General features: G+C 45.6%; 1 protein-coding gene across 1 annotated transcript in view; it reads right to left on the reverse strand.

Annotated features, from left to right (window-relative positions):
• The window catches only part of ARF4 (ARF GTPase 4), a 144,810-nt gene that overhangs the window by 82,988 nt on the left and 39,365 nt on the right, over window positions 1–22,457 (reverse strand). Inside the window, exons 2-3 of the mRNA XM_069643680.1 lie at window positions 20,166–20,246; window positions 14,272–14,381 (exon numbers count right to left, since the gene is read on the reverse strand). Of these exons, the coding sequence (XP_069499781.1) occupies window positions 14,272–14,381; window positions 20,166–20,246 (191 nt within the window). The remainder of the gene's footprint in view (window positions 1–14,271; window positions 14,382–20,165; window positions 20,247–22,457) is intronic.

A 22,457-nucleotide genomic window follows, 5' to 3' on the forward strand; every position in this document is an offset into this window, starting at 1 on the left:
GCTAACTGAAGACAGTAGTTTAAGCCGGGAGAGAAAACATCCAGCTCCCCTGTAAATACCCTGTAGCCCCCCCCTGCAACCCATCATAGTCTTCCCGAAGGGGTGGGTAGGCATCCATAGCATTTGGTGAGACTGCTTCCAGGGGGGACTTGCTCAGCATCCTGAGACTCTGCCCCAAACACCAAAAGCCCCTGGTTGGCTCTAGCCCCCTCTTTCCTGGGCATCCGTATATCCCTCGTATTGGAGTCAGTCGGGGCAGCAGTTCAGTGTTCCCTAAAGTTGTTTCGCCCTTCCTTCGCAGAAAACCAAAGTCAGCGTCAGCAGGCACCAACCCTACCCCTCCTCTCCTTACCTGTTGCCGAGTTTTTGCACAGTGCAATGAGGATCTCAATTTCTCCCAGACCACCCAGCTTATGGCGATTTTGCGATTTGCAAAAAAAACCGCAAAATTTGCCTTTTCCCGCTATGGCCGTTATAAATCATTAAATGAGCGCAAAAAAGACACATTAGCTTTATGTATCTTTTTCACGCTCATTTAATGATTTATAGCATCCACAGAGGGGTTGCCAATTGCAGCAGCTCAAAGGTTAACAACTCCACTGAGCAAAAAGCAAATAAACCGAGGGGCTTCAGTTCAAAGGTGTGAACCAGGGTTGACACCTTTGAATTCAAGCCCCTCCATGGAGCTGATCGAGCTGTAGCCCTCTCCCCCCTCCACACCCCAAAATGTTAGGCTGTGGTGACTCAGCCTGGCTGTCCTAAAGAGCGTGGCCAGACAGAACGGGACACAAATGACAAAGGCCTTGCAATTAATTACCATAGCAGCAGCTGGCAATTCATATACACAGTTATGTTAAAATCAAGTCAATACTGTTGGATTTGCAAATGCTTATTTTAGCAGGACTTCAGTGAAGGACACTCATAGAAACTATCTTGGGGAAGGAACCCACGTTTTGTGTTTGGCAGAGGTACTGGACCTGATTAAGTGTAACAGTTATTCTAGGGAGGGTCTGCACTGACACCAAGCTTGCCGAGACCAAGCTTCGGCAACAGCAGTATCCCATATCCTCTTCACATGGCAGCAAGCTCCTGTAAAGCGCATTGCTGCCACAGCTGTGCTGTGACCCTCACCAGTGATGTGGCCTGTCCACCACACTAAATGACTTAAAGGATTTAAGGTGCCAGGAAACCTGGCAGGATTACTGGCAAGAGCGCTTACTGGATCCCTTGAGCTTAAGAAGCATCTTGAGGGACCCCTTCCCCAAATAACAGTGTTGCTGTGGAGGATTAAGGCTTTGGGAGCAACTCACAGAACACTAGTAGCGATGGACCGACTGTGGGAGCACCTCAGAGTGTTATGCGGTTTCGAGAGTGCTTCCAGAGGAGCAGGCAGTGAATCTGGTAGAAAGCTGGAATAGGAACTGGGAAGGAGGTGATTTTCAGACGCAGATGACCCACAGTGAAGACTAAGAGCTAAAGGAATTACATAAATGCCCTGATTTATGCAAAACAATTCTAGCAGTGCGCAGCAACGGACTGGGAGTATAGATCTGGGGGACGAATGCTGGCGAGGGAAGTGCCTTCAGCCTTGGAGGCAAGCCAGATGGCCTGCAGAGGATGCTCCTGTCCTCCGCTGAAGGGAGGATTCTCATGGCTCATTTGGATGGGAGACTGAGTCTTTTTGAGATTATCGTATCGATGTTGTCATCTTTAATTAAGATACACCTTCCATTTACTTTTATAGGGATCCCACCACCCCCATGCCATCTTTGGATTTCCTCTTTCTTCACTGCACTCACCCACTATCTATACCCAATGCTTCACTCCCCAGTCTTTTAAAATTTTCGATTTTGGTACTTATCTGCCAATTTAGGCTTTGAGGGTGTTTAGCTCCACTTCAATGTCATTGTTTTGAAATGTGTGGACCTAACCCCGGAGGACTGCCCGTACACATTGGGTTCACATGCCATGACTAAAGAGTGGTAGTGAAGCAGTGATGGGCTTCCAGAAATGGACCATAAGGGTTACCTTAACTAGGGACAGGTGTGCCTGGACGCACCTGTGTGGGAGGATCTCAGTAGGGCGATAGCAGAAGGGGCGCATTTTAGAATTTAGGTAGATCAGCAGAGCTGTGTGCGTGTGTGCCTGTATGTGTCTACATCCCAGTACTGAAAATGCAGGGGTTATAGCTGGGCAGCATTATGAAGGTACCAAAGCAGGAGTTGCGTAGAGTGCTGAAAGTCAGGACTGAGGTCGACTGGTAGAGCTATATTTAGGAACCCACAGAATAAAAGAGGAGCTGCAAGTCAGGACTGATGTGATTAGGGGAGATGGGATTGAGACCAAGTACTGAAACTGATGTAGCTCAGGAATGGACGGGGGTGCTCAGAAAGCTATGCAATCAGTGCCATTATAGTGCTTATAAATCAAGTGGCAGAAGGCATTAACTCAGAAGACTGCTTTGAAAAAACAATGACGGGCATTTCAGGCTCAAAGTTTGATGCTATTGCTAGTTAGCTCAAAGGTTTGTTAAAAGTTCTCCACATCACCTCAAACATTCCTGTTTCAATGTGCAACACTCTGTACTGTTCGAGTTCTCTGTTTTTGGATAAAAAAAAGATGTTAAATGATGTATTTTTCGACAATAAATAATGCCGCAAATAATGCAGTTGTGTGCCGCAATTTTTTCTTTTTTGTGCCGCAAAATTTTCCATTTCATGCCGCAATATCCTGGAGGGTCTGTTCTCCATTCCTTTAAATGGCCCCCTGCGGCATAACACCCCTGTGCCACCTCACACCACCTCCTGCTAACTCCACTTGTCTCCACTTCAATGATTTCACCACAGATCAAAGGCACTAAGCCCAGCAGTCTCTAATGAAGTGTGAGCTGGGCTTTCCTACTTGCGTACTCCCTCTTTTCTTGCAAGTTTCCTGAGTATTTCCTACAGCAAGGTACTTTCAATACGCAACCCTTGGCCACCGCTCACCATTCGCATGCAAGTTTTATCGTCTGCAGTTCGATAGGTCGCTGTGCATTTAACTTGTTAACTTTGAGCCTTTTGTTGTTTTTCAAGGTTGTGAGTTATATGGATCTAATGGAGCTTGTGAACCATCAGATCAATGGGGGGTACGTTATTTCCACATGGGCTAGTCAGACGTACACTCCCCCCTCCCATTACCCAATTTCTTACTTGGAATGTCTCGCACATTGCTCCTAATCGTTCCACTACCAATACGTCACTGGTCACAGGTGTCACTGCACACTCCCAGGGTTAGCAGCCCTCGTTGACCAAATGGTATGGGCTCTGCGTGGCCGACCGCGGAACGAAGGAACACTTTTTCTCGCACTTTTCCTTCCGCTTCTGCCAATAGCAATGTTCTTATGGGGGGCAAAGGGCACGCAGGAGAATGACAGACAAACGTTGCTTAATGATGCAGCAGCAGCCTCCGTTTCCTCTGTTTACACACGACTCCGGAGGATCACTTTTCCTCGCACCTCCTTCTGCTTCCTTTGGATAAATACATTGTTGCTGTTGATGGGCTAAACTTCACAATACATCCGTGCGCGCTTCTTTACCAAATGCTCTTCACAGGATGCAGTTTACGTGTATTTTTAAATAGCACATTTTTCTTTGCATCATTTTCTTCGCTACAGATTTCTCTACATGAGCCGCTAAGGATCTCCTACGAAAGACAAACTTGTCTGTTTTGACACTGCCTGTACCCAGTTAAGTAGCTGTTATTTGCAGACACCACACCAGACTGCAATGAGAGATTGTTTGAGATTCATTCAAGTGGGTCCTTGATCTTGTTACATATGGTCCATGTTTGTGCCTAGAATCTATCCATTTTGATATCGTACTAGTCTTGTCAGGTGACTTATCAGACCACCCCATCACGTCCATTACAATGGACTGAAGCGGAAGCTGCATCTCTAACCATTTCACTAGGCTGCCCTCTCACCCAAATTATTTTTGCCAACACCCGCCTTCCAGGCATCCCGGGAGAAGCCTCACATGAAACTGTGCATTCAGTCCCAATCCCAGGCAAGAAAGTCTTAAAATTGATGGTTTAGAAGGCAGAAGGCTTTACAAAGGAAGCCAATTGACGAGCAGACATTATTTCCTCTAAAGGAATGTATGTTGCAAATTTTGTTTATTACACTGACCCAAGTAGTTAATTTCTGTACTTCAAGAGACCAATGTTTTGCAATTTCCAGGGTGCACCATATTTTGTAGCTTGGACACAAATTTTCTTTCAAAGGTCTATGAGCAAAGCAAGGCGAGTCAAGGTGGTTCTTTTTTAGGATGCACTAGCAGCAGAATGCATTTGGAGACCGTTTAACTAGCAGACTTAAGGCCAAAAAGGCAAACACATTATTTTGATTGTGTTTGTTCACTGGAATTCTATAAACATTTCTGATGTGTATGCGATTTGAACATTTAAATACACACCTTGAAGACCAAATGAGCACAGCTACAGACCTCAAATTATTAAATGTCACTAGCCCTACATGGGCAGTTACTTATGCAAGTGGACGAGGAGATTTTGCAAGACTGATAAGCATCCTGAATTTTCCTTTTACGTTAGAATTAGGTTGAGAAAGCGTCTGCATTTCTCTTTGGGGAATACTTTTATTCATGAAACAAATTTAATAGTGCATCTTTTCTTTTGCATTACTCGCTCTAATGCAATTCCATTATGTACAATAGGAACCTCTTGTATGAGCCAGACTAGATGCGAGGGGACTGCTTCAATTCACTTGTAGAATGTCTTTTCACAAAGTCATTGCTTAGTGTTTGGTGATTTAGTGTCGGTTGTCTTGAAATCTTTGCCTATGTTGATATTACTGTAGCTGATGCAAGTTGCCTGCAAAGCAGTTGAATGTGCTGGAAATATCCCCACCTACAGGAAGACTAAGGTATTTCAAATTGCTATTTTATTCAGAGCCCATAGACTTGGGGGTCTGCCTAAATCTATTTTGTGGTAGCTTCTAAAAAGAACAAATCGTCAAAGAATGGTACATCAGAAAGTTTCTATACATCCAAATGGAGGCCTCGAATATAACCAGAAATACTTATGACCGGATCCCAGATGAGGCAATCAGTTAAACCTATAACCATGTAATCCTGCCTTCTCAAAATATTTTCTTTAACTCTAAAACATCTTTTGCAATCTTAGTTACAGATTGTAATTCTATGACAAGACCGGAGGCGAGCATTATGCTTAACTTCTTTAATTACTGCTAACCACAGCTTTTTAAATCTTTCTTTTGTTTCAATGTATATATATATTTTTTATAACTCAAACAGAAAAAATTAAACAGCCTTAACGCGGCTAAACTACATCCCCCATGAGGCTCGTCAATATGGTAGTCCAATAGCCTCTCTCTCACTGTCCAATCAGGCAATCCCTTCTACTATAAGTCACTGCCTCTCTGGGACCCTTCCTCTTCTTTTTTGCTGCACCACAGATAAGTGACATCAATTCTAGTACTACCTTGCTATATGATACTTAATTGTCGAAACGCTAAATTTATATATTGTAAAGCGCGCATGTACCATTAGCGCAAACGTAGTAACATTCGAGCTCGAAACGCACGCCTTCTTTTCACGGACAAGTTAGACTTTCAGGACGGCTGACTGGCGAGCCCGCGAGTGATCTCTCGCATTAGGGCTCGGCCAGTCAGCCGCGAAAGAACACCGACGGAGATGAAGAGTATCACAGGCAACGCGTAGTACGCGGTAAACCCCACTCCCTCTAGAAACAAGGGAAGCGCGCGCATGCGCATTACTGTATTCCTCAGAGTTTTTTTCTCACACGGAGAAAGCCAACGGCAATTCTACGCTCCTTTTCTTCGCTCCCAAACGCGCACAACTCACTGAGCACATCAGGGGCATTCAAGGCAAAGAGAAAATTTTCAAAAAAAGAAAAACTAAAATATATTTTTCTGTTGCCAGCAGCAAAAGAGGAGCTACAGTTCCCAACCTGATAGCCATCCTCTGCGAGGCACACATATTACCATGGCATACAGCATGGATAACGAGGCTTGGAGTGAAGGGAGCGACAGAGAACCAGAGCAAGAGGTGGAATACACAGGAGAAGATATAGACCTCTCCTACAGCTTCAAGGTGGTGCTAGGCGACTCATTGGTTCAAGCCGTAGCACTAGGAGTCAAGCCTCTACAAGACAGGTTATTGGAAGAAATACTGGGCAAGAAAGCTGGTACGCTCGACGACCCCAGTGAGGGAACCTCCACACAAGAGCCTCTAAAACAAAGTGAGATGGGGAAGAAAGTGGCCCGGAAGAGGAAAAGCTCTTCTACTCCCCCAGGCTCAGATACAGGGAAGGATAAGTCCCCTAGAAGTGGCTTATGCTTTCAATAGGCTGAAAAGCGCCTTTCTTACAAAGACAGCCTTGCCCAACCTCCTACCCCCCTACCCCAGGGGCGAAAAATATAGGGGATACCTTATCATCCTCAGAGCATTCGGATCAGGAAAGGGGAGAGGATGATGATCAGAGCATAAGAAAAGTGAGCGTAGTCTCGCAGAAGAGTACGAGCGAGCCTAAAGCCAGCGGTGTGGAGGCCCCTCTCGATGAAGAAGACATGTCAGACATGTTTGAACCTGACACAATAAGGCACACCAGATCAACGGACTGGACCCCATCACCAAGAGTAGCCCTGTATATGTCCCAGAAAATGAGAAAACCTATGGAGAAAGATATTAGATTCAGATTTAAAGCTGAGTGTCCGAGACCAGAGCTGACAGGGAAAGTAGCAGAGACTCCCGAGCTCGACGCAAAGATGCTAACCTTCATAACTAAAGCAGGGAAGGACACCAGAAAAGGCATGGATAGGACATAGTAGACATGCCAGGATAAACTGTTAGATTTAGCTGAACCCATAGCAAAAATAATGGATTTAGCTGAGAGAGCTAAAGACACTGGGGAGCCAGTCGACCCACTTATATTAGCAGGATGGCCGCAAAGAGCAGTCTGCATGGTGGGTAACGCAAACTGCGCAATATCTTCAGAGCGACGCAGATCAGCTTTACTGAAGATTGATAAACTAGGAGACCTGGCGTCTTACGAAGCCGGGGAAAGCGCTCAAGGGCTCCTGTTCGGTGACACATTTGTGAAAGAAATGAACAGATTCGTCGGAACATACACAGCGCTGGAGAAAGTGCAAGCCTCCATTAGGACGGTATTCCCGGGGAGTTTTCTCAGGGGCCGGTCGATAGAGGCCGCTCGACCGGCCGATTCAATAACAGGAGAGCACAAGGCCCCAGAGCCCAGTATTGGGAGACCCGACAACAAGATGCCCTTTTTCCCCGAACAGAGGACGAGGTTCTCGGGACCCGGATATTACCGTCAACAGAACAATAACTCAGGTGAGAATGCGCAGCGACCTATCCTCCTGTGGGGGGCAGGACAATGCTTTTTTTGCACAACTGGCGCAATCGTCAGATGCATGGGTTATTCAGACCGTACAGGCCTTCATTCTAGAGTTCCTAGGTCATCCGGTGCAAGATCGCCCCCCGCACAGAATTCAAATGACATGGGCCGTAGAAGATTTATTAGACGCAGAGATCCAGGATCTGGCACGGAAAAACGCGATAGAGAGGGCTACAGGGAGCGGCCAATCCTTCCTCAGCAATATGTTCCTAGTCCGTCGCAAGGACAAAGGTCGTCGAGTAATCAATCTGAAAGAACTCAACAGCTGGTTAGTGTACAAACACTTCAAGATGGAGGGAATCCATCTGCTAGGAGACTTACTCAGAAAGGGGGACTGGCTTGCGCGCCTAGATCTGAAAGACGCTTACCTCACAGTTCCCATAGCACCCCACTGTCGACCTTTTCAAAGCTTCAGGTGGAGAGACGAACTCTGGCAATTCAGATGCCTACCGTTCGGCCTAGCGTCAGCACCATGGGCGTTCACCAAGCTTAGGAGGCCCATCGCGACAGCACTTCGGGAACAAGGGTGTCGGATGATCGTCTACCTGGACGACATCCTATTTATGGCCGAAAACAAAGATCGCTTACAGAAGCAGATTGAATGGGCGATAGAGCTAATTTCCAGCCTAGGTTTCCTAGTGAACAAAGACAAATCAGAGCTTAAGCCGACCAAGCAGCTAGAGTTCTTGGGATTCACTATAGATGCAAAGAAAGCTACCTTGGAGTTACCAACTCAGAAAATGAGCTATCAAGAAAGATCTGAGAGCAGCATCCAGAAACCGCTGATCTCTCTTCGTTATCTAGACAGGATAGTAGGTCTGTTAGCAGCATCCATACAATCAATATTTCCCGGCCCGTTACATTATCAAGATCTTCAGAGGCTGAAGATCAAGTACCTAAGGAAAGGCTGGAGATACCATCGACTAGTTCTCTAGACGAAGAAAGCAGATCAGAACTCACCTGGTGGGAAGCCTGGAATGGCCGCGCCATCTTTGGAGACGTACCAGGGTTAGTTATAGAGTCAGACGCCAGCAGGTCCGTCTGGGGAGCGCGATGCGGCGACATAGAAACAGGCAGGAAATGGTCAAAAGAAGAATTGGATCTACACATCAATTGCCTAGAATTACCAGCGGGGTATTCGCAGTAAAAGTTTACCAGAGACAAAGCGCACTGCAGCATCCTTCTCAAGATGGACAATATATCTGCAGTAAGGTATATAAACAAGCTGGGAGGTACCAGGTCCAGGATGTTAGCGGAATTGGCAAAGGATTTCTGGCACGACTGCCTACAGAAGAAGATTACAGTCAAAGCAGAGTATCTCCCAGGGGCCCTGAACTCAGTGGCGGACTGGAACTCCTGACACCTAGTAGATTACAGCGACTGGAAACTACACAGAGACATATTCAAGAAGTTGGAGGCAAGATGGGGACCATTGCACATGGACCTGTTCGCCTCGAGGCTAAACGCACAGCTGCCGGACTACTTCAGCTGGAAGCTGGACCCGGGAGCCCAGGGGACGGATGCATTCATGCATCATTGGGGGTCGCAGAGACACTGTGCCTTCTGCTCCCCCCCCCTTTGCGATACTGGCGAGGGTACTAGCAAAAGTGCACAGAGACGAAGCTCAGATAGTGATAATGACGCCAGAGTGGAAGTCGCAAGCCTGGTTTCCAGTTCTGATGGAACTTTCTACGGATTTTCCACAGCAGATTGCATACAGACAAGACCTGCTGACCGATCCAGCAGGAGCCCCTCACCCTCCGATAGAGGATCAATCCTTAACACTGATAGCGTGCAGAATTTCAGACATACATGGCGCTTGCCAGGCCTTTCAGAAGACGCTACAAGACTCATCAATCTCTCATGGGCTCCATCTACGATCAGGAGCTATAATTCTGCGTGGCAAGCCTGGGACTTATGGTGCAGGGGGAGGAGTATATCTCCCATTTCAGCACCTGTAGTCCAAGTGGTGAACTTCCTAGCCAGCTTCCCGTCTACAGGGAGGGCGTTCAGGATTGTAAGAGTATATAGGTCAGCGATCTCTGCTGGACACGAGCTAGTGGACGGTGCACCAGTAGGGGAACACCCAGCGGTATCCCGATTGCTAAAGGGTGTAAAGATGAGCAAACCTCCTACTCCCAAGCACTCATCGTTATGGGATGTCCAAAAAGTCATACACCTGTTCGAGCAATGGCCGAGTAACAACTCTGTCAGATAAACAGCTTTCAGGCAAGCTAGCTACACTCCTTTGCTTAGTGTCCTGTAGAAGAGTTTCAGACGTTAAAGCCCTAGAGATAGACAGGAAGATGTATTACCCGGAAGGGATAGCCTTTACCATAGCGCAGCGTACAAATACCAATTCTAAAGTGATCTCATACCCATACTGGCCGAATAACGAGAAATTGTGTGTGGCGAATTGTAGAAAGTGTTATGAGGCAGCGACAGCAGCGGTTAGACCAAAGGGGGGTACGCAGTTGCTTATAGCGCGTATTAAACCATACAAAGCAGTTACTTCACCTACTATTGCTAGATGGGTGAAGGAAGTGATGGAGTTGGCAGGTATAGACACGTCTAAATTTGGAGCGCACTCTACCAGGGATGCCATGGGTTCACAAGCTTTTGCAGTCGGGAGTTCCGCTGCAGGAGATCATGAAAGCAGCAGGCTGGTCGAGCGATTCAGTATTTAAGACATTTTACTTCAAACCAGTATCTAATATAGCAGCTGCTGTTGTTGAAAGCTTTGAACAATCATAATGCTTGCCTCCAGTCTTGTCATAGAATAAAGATTGCCCATACGACTAGCGCAGGAAGTCTTGATTCTATTAAAGACACGGAGGCGAGCATTATCCCACCCTAAGGGAATACGGCTGTAAGGGGCATGATATGAACTGTAAGACATGTCGCAGCAAATCTATGTAAATGCTTGATTATAACATGTTATAAATTGTATTCCCCTCCCTAACGTGCACATTTCTCTTTTTGCATAGGAGAGGAGCAAAAGAATCACCGAGATTAGAGTGTACGAAAGAAGCAGAGCTGCGGAGTTAGAATACGGAGATCCTACCAGGAATAGAAAGGACAGACTCAGTTGGATTATACGAGAGGCAGTTGGATTTTAGACATTCGTTCAGTAAAGCGAGCTGCAAAAGAAGAGGAAGGGTGCCAGAGAGGCAGTGACTTATAGTAGAAGGGATTGCCTGATTGGACAGTGAGAGAGAGGCTATTTGACTACCATATTGAGGAGCCTCATGGGGGATGTAGTTTAGCCGCATTATGGCTATGATGTTTCTTTTTTTCTGTTTATACGAGTTATAAAAAAAAAAAAAAATTATATACATTGAAACAAAATATTTAAAAGCTGTGGTTAGCAGTAATTAAAGAAGTTAAGCATAATGCTCGCCTCCGTGTCTTTAATAGAATCAAGACTTGTCGCAGGGGCAATCTTTATTGATATATATTGAAAACAATCTGAAGGTAAGGCACTATTAGACCTACCTATGACCCAAGTGCTCCAGATAAGATTTGCAAGTGGAGTATTTTACCCCCTATTTAACATTGGGAGTAAATATTTTTTTTTTTTTTGGGAGTAACAAGTAAAGTCCAGTTCCCAATGAGAGTATTTTATAAGCAAGGTCAATATTTAACTGAAATGTTTTTTGTAATAATTTCATTGCATCTAGTTATTCATGCCCAAAGCAGGGTTACTTCTTCTGATCATGTAGTTATTAACAGTTTCTTCCTGTGATACTACAGGCACAACCTGTCCAAACATATCCATGAAGCTGTGAGGTTGAAAGAGGCACAAGAGATTCTACACGTCTTTCTAAAGAATTCTTGGAAGTATTTTTACTCCCTATTTTTATTTTTGGGGAGTATTTGCCTATTTTTAGGGAGTGCAAGTGGCAGATACACCCCTCATCTGTAAGGCTGTATGGCCCTGCTCTCTGCTGGGACCACTGATCATACAGCATTGGAGCAGTGAGGGTGGTAGCAGAGGATGAGCTCCTGTCTGTCGTATTCTATATTTTGCTATGAGTATTTGTACTTTTTTTGTTGGTGGGTGTTTGCCTATTTCAGGAAGTGAAAGTGGCTGTTATGCTGCGTATCATGACTGGCAGTGCCAGACTCCATTATGCCCAGCACGCACATAACGACCAAATTCCACAGACCCATCAGCCACAAAAATGCCAAATTCCATTATCCATGGTTAAAACAGAAACTGGTTTTATCGTGGGTAGGAGACAGATTCCATATGTTCAGCTACCAACGCACAGGCACATACCACCGTATCCGGGAAGCACAGTAAGGCTGGAGAACCTGGTGCACCGTGTTGGGGAGAATTCTCATTTCTGTGCTAATTCCCTTATACCTTAGAGACCGCCAGCTCTTTTGCTGGACTTTAGGACATTAATTTTTATCCTGGAGTGAGACCTTTTTCTCACTCTTATGTATTGTTTTCTGATTTGAACCCAGTTTCTCTTTTGGTTTTGTAATCCAACAAACTCCATAGGCATCATACTTTTGTATTGTGACAGCACCTTCAGTGCAGTGTCACAGAGAGGTCCTTTGGATTTCTTTTAAGGTTTAAATACCCTCTTGGATAATCCAAGAGTAATAAAGTGAAATTGACTTTACTTACCCTTTTCTCTTTGTAGACCCGGCACGGCCAATCTAATGGGGAGTGCTTGGGGGTTACTTAGTATCCCCTTTGTCTACCTTCTAATGTTTTATGTTACCCCTTCCTTCATTTAATTGCTGGTGGCAGTGGTTTAATTTCCCTACCATTGTGCGTTTTTTTCCGAATGCTGAATCCTCAGCTGCAGTACTGCACCCATGGGTGCCCATTTTGTCAAAATGGCACCGGTCGTCTGTTTTTGTAATTTCTTGTTTGTACGGTCCTACTTGAGATTTACTCTGCGTGCCAAACCAGGTTTGGTCCCTTTGTTAGTTTGGTCTTTGACAGGATTCACTGGTGAAGCCCGCCTCTGGCTCCAGCATGTCTGGCAGGGAAGGAAGCGAGTGAGGTTCCCAAAACTCCCTGTGCTTAGTCTCCTTGGTTACAGGAATGCACCCATAGGCGATTGGCTGGCTGTGCTTCGAGGACTGCCACCCTGCTGCACAAGCGACAGCTAGGCTGCTAATTAATGGGAGACACTTGCATAAAAGGTGAGGTGTTTGGCAAGGAAGGCAGAGTCGACCACTGGACGAAAGAACTGATAAAGAAACTAGAAGAGAAGCTTGCTGCACCCTCCTAGACCTTTAGTTTGCCTGGTGAAGCCCTGCTGCAGTGTTGAAACTCCATATTTCGAGTCGACTGGGGAAGTCCGGAACGGACGACTTCTTCCCTTGGGTTGGTGGGACTTACTGACCCCAAAACGAACTTGACTGTAACCCCTCTCCCTGCTGGTGTAGTTCTTCGCTGCTGCTGGAACAGTGTACTAGGGGACAGGAACGCCAGAATCTAGTGCATTGTCTTTATGCCGGACGCGAGCTCCTGGAAGATCTTCCAGACTCCCTCGAAGCAGGACTGCCCAAGCCTGAGCCACAACAGAGTGCTGGACCCCAGAAGCAAGCGGAGCCCATAAGGTATCCAAGAACAGCAGTGGTGCTATTTGCGAGTAGCTGAAACTGCGAAGTGCCGCTGATTGTGCCCATTGCTGCCGCCGACCTTCAAACCGTAGTGCAGAAGTCCCCAGACGTCCTCACTCTTGTCCCCACTACTGAGGCCCAGGAACAACTGGATATCTTTCGTCGGACTCACTAGGGGTACTTACCACTGGTTGTAGCTTGCTTGTTCTCACAGGAGATTGCATTTGCTGCCTTTTGCAGCTTGTGGCCCAACAGTGATTCTTTTTGCTACAAAACTCTAACATCGTGCAAGATGTTTGTGCTATCTTCAAGAAGTGCCTCAGCTTTTCTAGACTTTGCTCAACTGAAATTGGTTGTCCTGGCTCCCTGTAGACTGTTCTTACCCTCTGGTTTTGTGTTGATCTGTCCCTCAATAAGTCATACATACCTCACCTTGTATAGCTGGGGGAAAGGGCAGGTGGGGGGATATGAAGCTGAAGGAGTGTATTAAATGCATTTGATTGTTGGCAATTGCCCCCTTCTAAAGAAGGCGTATTTTAAAACCAACTTAAATTAATAAATCATTATTTAATCAAGAAATCTTGAGTACAAGTGTCATTTGAATACATGTCACTGTGAATCTCTGTTGCAACCCTACATCTCACATTGACCCCTCTTGCGATCAGCCTGGCTGCTCAGTCGCTCAACCAACTTTAGTACAGGCCTATACCATAGGATGAGTTACCCATTGCCAAGGAGGACAAGGCTGGTGTAGTGTCCCACAGGGTTACTACAAACAATCTTGCCCAACACACCACCCTTATTTTAGCATGGTGTGGCTCAAGGATGCTGAAGCATACTTAAGTGAACAGTGCAGAGCTGCCATAGTTTCTCAGACTAGTCAGGGGAACTGCACAAGACAACTTCCATAGTGTGGTGTGGAGCTGGCCTGGTGAGGAAGACTGGGGTGACCCTGTACCCACTGCACCCCTCCAAAAATCCACCACCTCTCCCAACCCTGGACCCACAGAGACCATAGAGACTGGAGCCCAGCTGCCTTAGGAATCAGGAATAGGGATGTAGGAAAGGGATGAGGTGGGGAAGAATGACCATTACATAGACAATTAACTTTGGAGTGAGTTGACCAGGGAGGGAAGATACACGTGACGCAATTCAATTAAGCTGTCATACTCTTATGCCACCATTTGTCGTCATTTTGATATACAGAATTTGTCCCCCCCCCCTTACCTGTGTATTCTGAAAGTAATGGCGCCAAAGCGGTCTAATTTTATCTTGACCTCCGACATCCCACACGGTGAAACATATGTTTTTGTACTCTACGGTTTCCACATTGAAACCTAAAATAAAAGAGCCAAGATAATTATTGTCTAAAAACAGAAACCAAAAGCATACATTGTGTTCCTTCACGCTCCCCAGTTCATCCTCAATCAAATCTGCACTGCATTCTTCATAGACCGTACTCATTGTGATTTATTGCACAAGACATTTGGGTTCACAAAACAACAATTGACGAACGTAACTTAATTCTTCTCTGTGCAACCAATAGACCAACAATGACTTTAATGTTAAGTCTTAACCAGTTTTGTGTTTGATATATTGAAACAAAACGACCACCATACTAAAAGGTTAGATTTCCAATTAAAATACATTGAAGACCACAAAATAAAAAAAAATTCAAAATCAGATGTTAGGGGACAGTACCGTATTATCGGTACTACCACGCACTCGTGTAAGGCAGAACAAATACGGTTATTACATTTAGTTAGTAAAACCACACAAGATCATCTTTTCGGGAAGAAATTAGTGGTTTAGTAAAACAGTAGCAGAGCTTAAGGTCCTAGAAGCAGTTTCAGTGCAAGTTAATACTTTTAAATGTTCAATTCGCAACCCTAGTTAAAAAGCAGTTCCGAGAGGGGTCAAAGTCTTTACGAAGACGCAGCACAACAAGTGTTCCTGTGGATACTTCTAGGTAAGGAAACTATAAGAAAACGGTGGAGACCCTGTTACAGGAATCGCAAAAGGGACACAATCAGCAGCTTGGGTCATCGGTAAGAGTGGACACCCTAGACACTGCACCCCAATACTTTTTTGCTCCACAGTACCTTAGGTTAGAAGAAATGTGGTTGCTGGATTCTCCTCGATGTAGCAGTGCCGGACCAGAACACTGTATTCCTTGGTCTGGTGACGAAAGGCAGGACAATGAACAGGATAGCTCAGCAGCCTGGAAGGGGGGAGGGGGGGGGGCCTCTGGTATGGGTTTCTTAAGCTCCTCTTGTCAGTCTGCGGTTTTGGTGACTTTTCTGCAATACCAACAAAGGATGCGATTCACCCGGTCAATATTTTTCGATTTCCGACGTCCTGTGCTCTGGTGAAGGGACTTGGCTGAGTTGGATCTGGTCTCTTGAGGTTCACATGGCACTCAGCAAAGTCTTGGATGGATTCGGCCGATTGGGTCGGAGGTCTCCTGGTATTTGCAGTCTGCAGCTCTGGAAAGTCGCAAAGGAGATGGTTCAGATAGTAGTCTCAGGGCTGGTTGGTCCCACCAGCCAAAGGGAAGGAGTCATCGTTGGTCCCATAGAAAACTTGGTCCGGACAGCAGTGGTCGCTTCATGGTCTTGTAAAGGGTCTGCAGGAGACTCTGGTCGTCATCTTCGGTACTTCAGTTTTCAGTGGTCGACTTGCCTTTCACCTTAGGAACCTAACCTTTTATTCAGTTTCAGCTCACACTCCTCTGCATTCTCCATCATCAGTTTACAGAAAGGGGCAGGTAGCTGTCCAATCAGACAGCCAGACCCCCAGCGGGAGCTGGTTCCATTCAGGCACTCAGTCAGCCAAAGGGCAGGGGAATGAAAAACTCCTCCCCCACTTCCTGCCTGCCCAAACACACTGGAGCCTAGGCGGGGACACCCAATGGTTCCCTCCAAGAGGCAAACCACACACACATAATGGTAGAAGGGCTAACAAATAACCACGCTAGACATGGCGAAAAAAGAAAGGAGCCACCAAGTTCGTACTTAGGTGACCCTGCTGTGCATAACCGAGACTGAACACAGTCTACGGTAAAAATAACAATGGTTGGTAGAACACGTACACTGCCACCAGCCATAACTAGAGGGTTGTCTATGTGACTAAAAAGTCACATGAGCAGAGAGAAGTGGGATACCACATAAGGTGATGTGTGCCAATCTCTCCTAGTATAAAGTTTTAGGAGGGATATAAAGTATCACTCTATCCTTAAGAACTGAGTTACTCGAGGATGACGACTCTGAAAGGAGAACCCAAAGGGTTCCCAGCAACACTGCCAATAAGGAGCTGTGTTCTGCAAAAGTTAAACACAGATGCCTTAAGAGATTTGGAGGAAATCCACAGTAAAGGTATAACAGAACAAAGTTATAAAAGAAAGAGCACAAAAGGATGAATGAGTGGAAAAGGCTCCACTCATTCATGATAGAAAGAAAAAGAAGTCCAGCAAAAAGTGCAGGGGGTCTCCCTAGGAGAGGGTATGAAGCATAAAAATGACAAATCGCCCTACAAGATGTAAAACAGAATTTTAAAAAATGATTTGGCAAGTTCCAACAAATGGTCCAATATAGTCTGCTAACTATTGGCGGACAAGACAGTTTAAAGTGACAGGTCTCTACAGAGTTGGTTGTTAGAGGGAAAGAATATGCAAACAAACGTCCCAGCATCACCCACTATAATTGAGGCTGTTAGGCAAAGTTTGAATGCAGTATCCTCTGGGAACACTACAAACAACTATGACTACAGGCATAGGCAACCCAACCTTTGGTATAATTATTTATTACTTTTTACATTTGTATAATGCACAAACAGCCCTTGGGCATTGTGGCGCTGTTACTGGAGTGGAGCTTAGTTACAGGGAAGCTACAAGTGGGTTATACATTTACATGTTTCACGTTAATACATTACAGGTGAGGCTACAGGTACATTTGTGGTTTAACAGGAGAAGAGGTAAGCAGTCCCCTAAAGGGACTGTGGTGTTGATCAGGCGATGGTGGTTTTCATGGCTTTGCGGAAGGCCATGAGTGAAGCCTCAGAGCGTAGGGTTATGGAAGGGCATTCCAGTGTAGTGCAGCAAGGTAGAGGAAGCTAGCGTCTCCGGCTCTTTTTACCATAGGCACAGTGAGCATGTTTGCGTAAGGTGTTCTTGTTGGCCTTGTGGAGGTTGAAGGGGTGGATTCTCTGCGACAGGTAGGCAGGTGCTTTCCCTCCTGAAGAACGAAAGGACGGCCGTCGTCGATGCAGAGTGCTCAGGGCACGGCCTTCCCCAACAGGTTGTCCCCATCGAACTGCACGTCCAGAACCCTCTTCTGGACCTCTTGTCTAAAGTTGGTGGTCTTGAGTCAGCCATGACAGCGAAGGCAAACGCTGTTTCCCATCTGGCGGAACCCAGTGTCCGTGATGTCCAGGGCCACTGTGATGGCGTGGTCCGGATCTCCAAGGCCTCGACCCGCTTATCAGGGAGAAATTCCAGGAGTCCAGCCATCTTGTACCAAAGCTCCCGGTCATATCTGGCCACTATCGCTAGCAGCATTGACCGCCGTCGCTGCGGAGTAGATCTTTCTTCCCATGGAATCCAATTTCTTACCCTCGTTGTCCGGAGGTGCAGATGAAGAATATGCCGAGCTGAACGATTACACAGTTTTGGTAGTGTGTTGAGCAGCCAGGCTGATCTCAAGAGGGGGAAATGTGAGCTGTAGTGGAGTTGCACAGATCCAGTTACAGGTATTCAAATAAACTTACACTCAAGGTTTCTTGTATAAACAATTTATCAGTCAGTTATAAAGCCTTCTTCAGAAGGAAGCAATAAAATAGTAACAAATATATACTTTGATACTGTACACCGAGTTTCTGAATCAGACAACGCCCTTTTGGATGACCCACAGACAACCTACACCAACAAGTAACTTCAGTAACAAGGGTGCTGGGGACATTAATACCTTACTGTTGGCATTCCGAATACTCTTAAAAGTTGGTGAAAGGCAAAGGTTATTAGAACACAAGAGACAACAAATATTCTTAAGCAGTGAGTTCATTCAATAGGCTAAGCCAAAGTCAATGGGCAAAAGTATTGGAGAGGATAAAGCACTTCTTGTAAGTAATGGAAAAGTCTTTGCACAAGTTCTTAGGAGTCTTTGAAGAAAAGAACAATCAAATGTAGGGCCACAAGCTGATTAGACTTGTGAGTTGTGGAAGTTACAAGCACTTCTACAGTAAGAGGTAAGTTCTCTTAAACTTGCTTTACAGTACCTTGGTAAAGAAGAAAAGACGCAGCTGATGACTTCTGTTCCTGTGCAGCTCTGCAGATCTCACTGTTCCTGGGCCTCAGTCGTGGGGACAAGAGGGAGGACATCGGGGGACTCCTGTACTGTACTGGCACCATCACAACTGCCAACCGGCAAACTTTACTTTTAGTCGCCGTTTCACATTTCAGCTCCTTGCGGTACAGAAAAAAGCAATAAGCGTGGTTCTTAGCTGTCAAGGTGGACTGTCCTCACTTCAAGGGTTCCGTACTCTGCTGAGTGGGCTCAGGCTTGGTCAGTCCTGCTTCGTGCGAGTCTGGAGGATCTTCCAAAAGCTTTAGGCCAGCTTAAAAGTAACACAATCTGGTGTCCCTCTCCCTGGCTATTCAGTTCCTGCAGCAACTCTGAGGAAATTCAACCAGCTCCGAGATGGGTGTCCAGGTGGCTTACTTTGGAGTAGATTAGTCCCACCAACTCAAAAGTGAGAAGTCGTCCTTGCAGGGGCTATGCTAACTTGGCAATAGTCACTGCAGCAAGGCTTCACCGGGAAAACCAACGGTCCAGGAGTTGCAGCAGGTGTCCTCTTCGATTCCTTCGTCCAGTGGTCGACTGCCTTCCAAGCCAGAAGACTGGCCTTTTATTCAGTTCTCTCCCATTCATTCCAGCCTAGCTGTGTCACACCCAGCAGGGTGGCTGCCCTTGCCGGAGAGTCAGCCAGCCAATCACCACAGAGTCTCATAGAAGACTAAACACAGGGAGTTTCAGGCACCTCCCTCACTTCCTGCCTACCCCAGACACTCTGGATACAGGCGAGTTTCACTCCAGAAGCCCGCCAAGGGCGAATGAACTAAGAGACCAAACCTGGTTTGGTGCGCAGAGAAAAAAACTCTAGAAGGACCTTTCCACAAAGACATGGCGAAAAACAAAGACCGGGGACCATTTTAGCAAGGATGGCTTGACGCCATTTTGCAAAAGATGGCTCCTGCGGTTAACGTTACCGGGTCCGCGAACGGTTGCGGTAAATGCAAACCTTGGTAGTTCAAAACAAAAACCACTGCCACCAGCCAGTCAATTGAGGAAAGGGTAACAAAAATGTTACATGAGCATTTAGACACGTAACCCCTCCAGCACTCTATTGTAGGATAGGGTGTGCTGGTCTAGCAAGTACATTGCTAAGTAAAGTCAATTTCACTTTACTGTTCTGGGAAACAGTTCATCCCAGAGAAGGTATTTAAACCATGGGAAATCTAAAGCCTTCCTTGTGCCACTGCACTGAAGGTGCAGTGTGACAATTGTAAAAGATGATGCCTATGGAGTTTGTTAGACTCCATAACCAAAAAGAAACACAGAGGTACAAACTGACATAATACATGAGTGGGGAAAAAAGGGTCACACTGCCCAGGTTAAACAAATCAAGTCCTCAAAATCCAGCAAAGTTGCTGGGGGTCTGTAAGGTGGAGGGAATTGGAACATTTCTGAGAATTCTCCCTAACAGGCCAACACTGCAGTTGAACTAATGAGGTAGATATAGTATTAATACTTTACAACAGTTACATAATTACCAAAAATCAGACATTTGTCAAACTTTCAAAAACATATTTCATCCTTTGGGCGATTTAAGATGACAAGCATCTGCAGGAGAATCACAAGTGTAAAGGAGCATTCTAAATGACAACATATCCAGCTTGAAGGGGGCAGAAGAAGAAAGAAAACAAAACTTGTAGTTTAGAAATACATGTATTTCAAGTAATTTACATATCTGATCAAAAGAACCCAGTTTGATACATATAGTTATGTAAACCATCAATTCTCACTGATCACGTGACATTGGTGGTTACAATGCATCTATATTCTTACCAATAGTTGGAATTGTTGTAACAATTTCTCCCAACTTGAGCTTGTACAGAATGGTAGTCTTCCCTGCAGCATCCAAGCCAACTGCAAGATAAAAATAAAATTAATGTAAGGTTGGAGTTCAGTAAAGAGGCACGCATAGCTGCTTCAAAGGTGGTCACTACATTGCGCCCTGGCCAGGTTAGAGTGGAAAACGGTTTGGGGGTTACTAAATGGTTAGCTTTAGAACACAATTATAAGCTTCCACCAGTATGCATCCCTTCATAATCTACATCCAGTATTCAATTGATCATAGACCAGTGAAAGAAATAGTTTGTAGGCCGTTAAAGTTGATGAACAAACTGATAACAGATCATTTATGATATGTTAAATTCATTAAATACAAATACTTAAGGAATAAGTATCAATGCAGTGCATAGTTTCAATATAGCATCACACTGAGCATAACAATGTAAATTGATACTATTTAATATAAGAAATAGGACTCAGAGGAGACATACAAGTGATACAATAGGAGAGAAGGGGTTAATCGAAACAGTGGAACGTTACATGAAAGCTACGTTAGTAGGTTTGTCTGCCTTGGGTCTTTCCATGATCTCGGTCACGGCAGTGTTCAGAATGATTCTCCTCCCCCTGTTCATTCAGCCCGCTCCAGAACTTGCTTTATTCCTGCTCTTGTGGCACCACACCAGTTCTCCTCTGCCCCCCCCCCCCCCAGCCTCTATTTTTCTTTCAGACATGCCTTTTCTCCTGTCCTTCATGTCTTCTCCACCTTTTTTTTTTCCAACTTGGCCTGCTCTTGAGTTGCTTCCTTGTGTGCAATGGGACCACACTTCAGTGCCATAACGAACATCTATACAGTTTAAGGAAAGCACCTTCCTCCTAACGTCTTGTGTGACTGGAGATCAATGCACCACTATTAACAAAACCAATCCAGTATTAACTAAACAAATGGCTGCCTCCACTCCCACTGACAACGTCAATCCAACTGACCTAACGGCTATGCAGGCCTCTCAGCTTTAGCTCCTCTCACAGCTCTGGCATATGTTGCACTTTTTCCCTACTTCCCAGACGCCCCACTCTCACTCACCGGCCACCAGAACCTGCTGCATCCCGTGTTGCTGGTGTCAGTTACCGCCAACTCTAATGTCAGTTAACTCTGCCAGCACCTCCGGTTTTACTCCCTGCACCGTTCAGCAGCGGTCCCCCAACCAACTCCTGCGTAAGGTGCCTCTCCCTTGGCCTGCACGGGCTCTATTGTAACCCAGCACCCTTGCAGGCTGCACCAATACCCACGGTGCACACCCCTGGCTCCTCAGCTGTTAATCAGGGTGCCTCCTCCCTCCACAAGATCTTACCAATGCACAGCCATGGTGAAGGGCAGACATCTCTCTGGGAGGGGTTGCCGTTGAGCTGTCCGCATCCCCACCGCACCCTCTTTTCAGCGGTTCTTCAGCCAATGTTTGAATAGGGTTCCTAGTCAAGTCAGTTTATTTGATTAAGCACTTTGTGTTCATTAGTTCCAAGATAACACAGGATGCACCAAAATATACAATCACTGGCCACCCTTGTGCACTGGCCAATTGTCCTATCCGTTCTTACTGACATCGCTCGACAACATTCCACACCAAGATTTCACCAATACTTTATTGGTTTTTCATAGCATTGTCTGCAACAGACGTGTAAATTCAAGTGCACTGTGCATACCATGCAACAATCTCGTGTTTATATCACTTTGGAAGGCAGAATAGATTTCTATTTGATCGGATGACTGAAGTTTCCACTAATAAACGTCAGTTTACAGAGTAATCTTTATGGCTACTGTTGAAATAATCATTTCCATTCCGATATAGTGCTTTGTTTGAGTCCTCCCATTTGTACCCGCTGCTAATAACACGTCATTTTAAACCCAGTCAATGGTACATAATTTGTTAACCTCTGAATGACGATTCAGCCCACCCTGCAGCATTTGAATTTGAGAAATGCAGGCTGGCACGGTATGGAAGGTGAATACTAACCTACGAGCTAGTCACCCACGAATCTAATAGTTAGAATAAGCATAGATATAATGGATAAGCTCCAGAAGTGAGCATAGCAACATTACTTCAGTAAAAAGGTAGTCAAGCACCAAGTATGTCCATGTGCCAGGAATATATTACGCACCAAATAACTAACAATGTTGGTGCTCTTTTTGCTCAGTGGCCTCCAAGCGCCGAATTTTAAATTGTTAATCACTTCTTCATATATGTGATCCGATACAATAAGCCAAATGTATAAGATTGCGTGATCAATTTT

The sequence above is a fragment of the Ambystoma mexicanum genome, chromosome 2p, assembly GCF_040938575.1.
Source record: "Ambystoma mexicanum isolate Mex_15411 chromosome 2p, UKY_AmexF1_1, whole genome shotgun sequence".
Lineage (NCBI taxonomy): Eukaryota > Metazoa > Chordata > Amphibia > Caudata > Ambystomatidae > Ambystoma > Ambystoma mexicanum.